The sequence below is a fragment of the Dipodomys merriami genome, unplaced genomic scaffold, assembly GCF_024711535.1.
Source record: "Dipodomys merriami isolate MVZ:Mamm:240054 unplaced genomic scaffold, mDipMer1.0.p SCAF_137, whole genome shotgun sequence".
Lineage (NCBI taxonomy): Eukaryota > Metazoa > Chordata > Mammalia > Rodentia > Heteromyidae > Dipodomys > Dipodomys merriami.
In genome coordinates, this window is record NW_027202682.1 from 674,053 (window position 1) to 679,868 (window position 5,816).

Below are 5,816 nucleotides of genomic sequence, written 5' to 3' on the forward strand. Positions count from 1 at the left end.
CCGGGGGTCCCCGCGGGCGCGCGTCCCGGGCGCGTCGGCCGGGCTCAAGGCGGCGCGGGGAGGCCGGGGAGCCCCCGGGGAAGCGGCCGGTGCGGGGCGCGGGCCGCCGGGCGTGGGCTGCGGGGCTCGGGGCCCACGTGGTGCGCCGGGCGGGGCGGGGCGGGGCGTCGGGCTCCGCCCCCGGGCCGGGCGCCGGCCAATCGGGGCCGAGGGGCGGGGCCGAGGGCTCGGCTTAAAGAAACTTGTTGCGGGCCGGGCCCGGGACGGAGCTGCGGCGGCGGCGGCGCGGGTCCGGCGCGGGAGGCGGCCGCGGGAGGCGGTTGGGCTGCGCGCGGCGACCTCGGGCCCCGGAGCTCGGACCCGGCCCGGCCCTCGGCGCGCCCGGTGCGCGCGGCCCGATGCTGGACATGAGCGAGGCCCGCGCGCAGCCGCCCTGCAGCCCGGCGGGCACCGGCAGCCCCGCGTCGCACGTGGACGACTCGGACTCGGACGCGCCGCCGTCGCCCGCGGGCTCCGAGGGCCGGGGCCGCGCGGCGGGCCGCGGCGAGGCGGCGGCGGCGGCGGACGAGCGGTTCCCCGCCTGCATCCGCGACGCGGTGTCGCAGGTGCTCAAGGGCTACGACTGGAGCCTGGTGCCCATGCCCGCGCGCGGCGGCGGCGGCGGCGCGCTCAAGGCCAAGCCGCACGTGAAGCGGCCCATGAACGCCTTCATGGTGTGGGCGCAGGCGGCGCGGCGCAAGCTGGCCGACCAGTACCCGCACCTGCACAACGCGGAGCTCAGCAAGACGCTGGGCAAGCTGTGGCGGTGAGCGCGGGGCGGGCGGGGGGCGCGGGGCGGGGGGCGCGGGGCGGGGGGCGCGGGGCGGGGGGCGCGGGGCGGGGGGCGCGGGGCAGAGGGAGCAGGGCAGAGGGCGCGGGACAGAGGGCGCGGGGCAGAGGGCGCGGGGCGCGGGACAGAGGGCGCGGGGCGCGGGGCAGGGGGAGCGGGGCGGGGGGGCGCGGGGCAGGGGGCGCGGGGCAGGGGGAGCGGGGCGGGGGGGCGCGGGGCAGGGGGCGCGGGGCGGGGGGAGCGGGGCGGGGGATGCGGGGCGCGGGGCAGGGGGAGCGGGGCAGAGGGCGCGGGGCAGGGGGCGCGGGGCAGGGGGAGCGGGGCGGGGGACGCGGGGCAGGGGACGCTAGGCGGGGGGCAGGGGGCGCGGGGCAGGGGGCGCGGGGCCGGGGGAGCGGGGCCGGGGGAGCGGGGCGGGGCAGGGGCGCGGGGCGGGCACCGAGCGGGCACCGAGCTGCTCCCCAGGCGTCCTCGCCGGGCGTCCTGCGGGCCCGGCTTCCCCCCCACCCCCGCCCGGCCGACTCCGTGCCCAGGAGCAGGGCGGGAAGGGAGGCGCGGGTGTCGCGGAGGACAGCTGGTCTCCCCCCCAAGGCTCTACGGGAGCTGGTGAAGGGGGTGGGGGGGCTGGAGCGGGTGGGTCCTGTCCCACCCCCATCTGTCCTGCCTCCGGGTCTGGATGCAGGCCTGGGGCGCTGTGAACCGGCCCGGGCAGCCCTGCCCCGGAGGTGGTTAGAGGGAGGCAGAGGCCCCCAAGTCCCAGGACTTTGGCTGTGCCACCAGAGGCCTGGGAATGGGCATGGCCCCGGAGGGTCAGGTCGGTGTGCAGCATCGTGGTTCTTGTGGGCTTTGGCCCTCAGCCCGGAAGGGAGGCTACCCCGGAGGTTCGGGAAAGGGGGCACGTCAGAGGAGGAAGAGGGAGAGTTTGGGTAGAACTGGTGGTGTGAGCAGGAATCCCCGCCGGACCTCCCCCGAGGGCCGGTCTCAGAGGACGGTCCCCAGCCTGTGCCCCTGGGCACCTGACGCGGTGCAGCACCGTGCGGTGCTGGCTGGCCAGACAGGCGGCGGCTCTGGAGCACGGTGCCACCCCTGCCCTGCTGTGCGCCCTGCAGCTTGCTGAGTGAGAGCGAGAAGCGTCCGTTTGTGGAGGAGGCCGAGCGGCTTCGCGTCCAGCACAAGAAAGACCACCCTGACTACAAGTACCAGCCCCGCCGGAGGAAGAGCGTGAAGCCCGGCCGCAGCGACTCCGACTCGGGCCCAGAGCTGGGCCATCACCCCGGAGGGGTCCTGTACAAGGCTGACTCAGTCCTCAGCGACGCCCCCCACCACGGTGACCACACAGGTGGGCCCTCAGCCCCCTGGGAGTCAGAGAGCCCCACGGCGGGGGGGGGGGGCGGGCCAGGCTAGTCAGAGTCAGAGCCCCACGGCGGGGGGTGGGGGCAGGCCAGGCTAGTTGGAGTCAGAGCCCCACGGCGGGGGGGGGGGGGGGCAGGCCAGGCTAGTCGGAGGCTGAGCCATGGGGGAGGAGCAGGACTTCCTCCAGGGCAGGCGCCCAGACGGCCCGGGTACACCGGGAGGCCCCGACTGCAGCTGTTCCTGATGTACTGGGTGGGAGGGGTGGGGCTGCGTACCCCTGCAAACCCCACCATCCGGCCGCTCTGCTTGGTCCATTGCTCCTGCGGTGGGTGTTCTCAGCCAGGCTCACCCACGCTGTCTCCTGTGCAAGCCTCTGCCCACTCGGGGTCAGCAGCCCCAGCTTCAGAGCCGGGCTGATGGGTGGGGACCCTGGCCCCCAGCCCTGCGCCTCAGCCGCTCGGCTGTACCTGGCTTGTTCACTCTGGTGGGCCTAGCAGCCACATGCCCCACCCCCTTCGGGGAGGGCCCTGAGCCTCCCCGCAGCACACTGCTGGGCGGAATTTTCTCCACTGAAGAGTGAGGTGTGGGTCTGAGCTGGCAGGAATTTCTGAGAAAGTAAAGAAACAAAAAGCCGTTCATTCCTACCTGCGGCCGTCAGCCGGGCTGGCCCCCAGGCCCCACAGAGGGGGCATTCATCCCTGCCACGTGCTCTCTTCCACAGGCCACACCCACGGGCCGCCCACCCCACCCACCACCCCTAAGACCGACCTGCACCCCGGGGGCACCGGCGCCAAGCAGGAGCTGAAGCTGGAAGGCCGCCGTCTGGCGGACAGCGGGCGGCAGAACATCGACTTCAGCAACGTGGACATCTCGGAGCTCAGCAGCGAGGTCATCAGCAACATGGATGCCTTCGACGTCCACGAGTTTGACCAGTACCTGCCGCTCAACGGCCACGCGGCCCTCCCCGCGGAGCCCAGCCAGGCCGCGGCCGCGGGCGGCTCTTACGGAGCTGCCTCCTACCCCGCCTCGGGGCCGGCCAGCGTGGGGGCTTCTCCCGTGTGGGCCCACAAGGGCGCCCCGGCGGCCTCGGCGTCGCCCACGGAGGCGGGACCCCCGCGGCCACACATCAAGACGGAGCAGCTCAGCCCCAGCCGCTACGGGGACCAGCCGCACGGCTCTCCCGGCCGCTCGGACTACGGCTCCTACGGCGCCCAGGCCGCCCCCGCCGCGGCCGCCAGCTCCTTTGCCAGCGCGCAGTGCGACTACACCGACCTGCAGGCCTCCAACTACTACAGCCCGTACCCCGGCTACCCCCCCAGCCTCTACCAGTACCCCTACTTCCACTCCTCCCGCCGGCCCTACGCCTCACCCCTGCTCAATGGGCTCTCCATGCCGCCCTCCCACAGCCCCAGCAGCAACTGGGACCAGCCCGTCTACACCACGCTGACCCGGCCCTGAGGCCCCGCCGGACCCCCTGGGGCGCGCGCCGTCCTGGGAGCGCAGCCAGGGCCCCGAGGTCTCCCGGGGAAGACAGCCAGGCTGCCTGAGCGCCGGCAAGTGCCTGCTGAGTCCATGGGAAAGCGGCCTTCGCCCCGGTCCCAGATGCCCCCTTGCCTTGTGATCTCCACGCTTCTGCCAGCAGACAGAGCTCGCTTCCTTTTCCTCTTGTTATTCTCCCCACCTCCGTGAGACTGGTGATTCCAAAATGACAGCCATCCGCTCCTCCTCGCCCCCCTCCGCAAGGACCCGGAGGTGTCAGTGCATCTGGGATTTGCGTCTTCGTACGTGAAAGAGGACAAAGGAAGGGGCCCCGAGGTCCCCAGGCTGGGTGGGCTGTGGTCCACACCAGCCCCAGCACCCCTGGGACCGCGGGCCGCTTGCTGCTCGGCAGCATCAGCCCATCGGAGGACTTGTGGGATGTGTTTGTTCCAGCATCTCCAGCCGGAAGATGGAGGTGTTCCTCATAGTCAGAGTTCTTCCTGGCAAGGTTTGGCTGAGACAAACATGTCTCTATTTTGTGTGTGTGTGTTTGTTTTTGTTTTTGGTAATTCTTATTTTTAAAGCTTAAACGTGTTTTGTTTTGAAGGCTGTTGACGTATTTATGTTCTGTATTATTTTTATCTCTATAATTAATGAAGTCATTTGTGCAGAGAGTAGAATTCAAGACAGAAGGAAAGCCGGGGAGCTGGCGGGGGGTGGGATGGCAGCGCCGGCTGGCATCGTGGGTCTGTGGCTGGGACTCCGGTAGACCCCGAGCTCCAAAGGCCCCCCAGAACTTGGTGCCCCGTGACGTCTGCCGGGGCACGCGCCCCGGTGTCACGTTGGACTTCAGAAGGCAGGGTCACTGCCCCTCGGTGTGGTGCCGAGAGGCAGAAGACAGTTCCCTGCAAGCTGTGGGCTGCAGAGCCGTGATCATCTTGGCTCTTGGGCGGCAGACACCACCTACCAAGCTGAGGAATGAAAGCCTCCTCCACTGAGCGCTCAGCTAGAGAATAATGATTACCTGATCTGCCGCAGCGCTTCCCGGGCTGCGCAGGTGGCGGCCGCCTACTCCGTGGACTCTTGTGCCTTGGAAACTTTGTAAATTTAACTATGTCGGAGAAGTGGTTTCTTTGTACTTTTTCTACTTTTCCTACCTTTTTCTAGAAAAAAAATGTGTTTTTCTCTCTCTCCTTTGTTTTGTGTGTGTGTGTTTGGGTTTTTTTTTTGCATTTGCCTTTCTGGGGCTTTGGGGGGCAGCTGCCGCCAACGTGTTTGTAGGCAATCTGTTTTGCTCGGTGTCCAGTTTGAGGAGACAGTCACCGCCGCCCGCCTGCTTTCTGACCAAGCAATGCTAACTTTTGTACAGATCGATTTGATAAAATAAAAAGCTTTTTATCTACGTGGGCCACATCTTGTGTGCTGATAATCCGTGAACCCAGGGCCGGCCTGGGGGTGAAGGTTTCCTGGTGAGCCTAAGACCGGTTCTGCCAGAGGTCTGACCCCAGTGGGCAGCTGGGAGCCAACCCAGCCCCCCCCCCGCCCCTCAAAGCTGCCGTCCTGGAACTTAAACACCTGTGAGGTTAGCTCAGCCCTTCCTGGGGCGGAGCAGGCGCTGCCTCCGTGGGTGAAAGCAATCCAGACGGGTTTGCTGGGGCCACGGTTTCCTCTGAGGTGAATCGTGCGGTCTCTGGAGGCTAGGTAGGCTGATGGCATTTCGGGGGCCTTGGCGTGGAGCCAGTCGGGGGATTGGATAAAAGCTGCGCTGCGGGAGCCAGGCAGAACTGTGCTTGGAGGAGTTTCTGGGGAGGAGGTGCTGGAGGGGAGGGGAGGGGAGCCCCTCCTGAAGCTTCCTGGGCGCCTGTGGCTGGGCCGGGCCGGCTGGGCCGCCGGGCCTCCGGAGCCTTCTCCGTCTGTGGGCAGGGGAGGGGCTACGCCACTGGGGAGCACAAGCAGGGCACCCGGCAATTTTCACACACGGCTGGAGCAGTGGGCGCCCCTCCACCCTCCCACCCCCCACCAGCTTGACGCTGCGTCCTCTGCCCGCCCCAGGGAGCCTGTGCGCAGGGCAGTGCGCCCCGGCCGGCCGTGCAGAGATGCTGCCAGGTTTCCAACGGTTCTCAAGGTGAAGGGCAGGGGGTCCGGAGAGTCTGCG

The 5,816-nt window shown here is 69.2% G+C and overlaps 1 protein-coding gene across 1 annotated transcript; it reads left to right on the forward strand.

Annotated features, from left to right (window-relative positions):
* The first annotated feature begins 398 nt into the window (after window positions 1–398).
* On the forward strand, window positions 399–5,059 carry LOC138825295 (transcription factor SOX-8). The gene is made up of 3 exons (XM_070019691.1): window positions 399–805; window positions 1,939–2,168; window positions 2,904–5,059. The coding sequence occupies exons 1-3, from the start codon at window positions 399–401 to the stop codon at window positions 3,638–3,640; spliced, it is 1,374 nt and encodes a 457-aa protein (XP_069875792.1). The 3' UTR covers window positions 3,641–5,059.
* Window positions 5,060–5,816: the final 757 nt, after the last annotated feature.

Excerpts from the sequence above, each read along its gene's own strand:
- LOC138825295 (XM_070019691.1), top strand. The coding sequence starts at position 399 with ATGCTGGACATGAGCGAGGCCCGCGCGCAGCCGCCCTGCAGCCCGGCG. Across the intron at positions 806-1,938 it reads ACGCTGGGCAAGCTGTGGCG|CTTGCTGAGTGAGAGCGAGA; the intron begins GTGAGCGCGGGG and ends TGCGCCCTGCAG. Across the intron at positions 2,169-2,903 it reads CCACCACGGTGACCACACAG|GCCACACCCACGGGCCGCCC; the intron begins GTGGGCCCTCAG and ends TCTCTTCCACAG.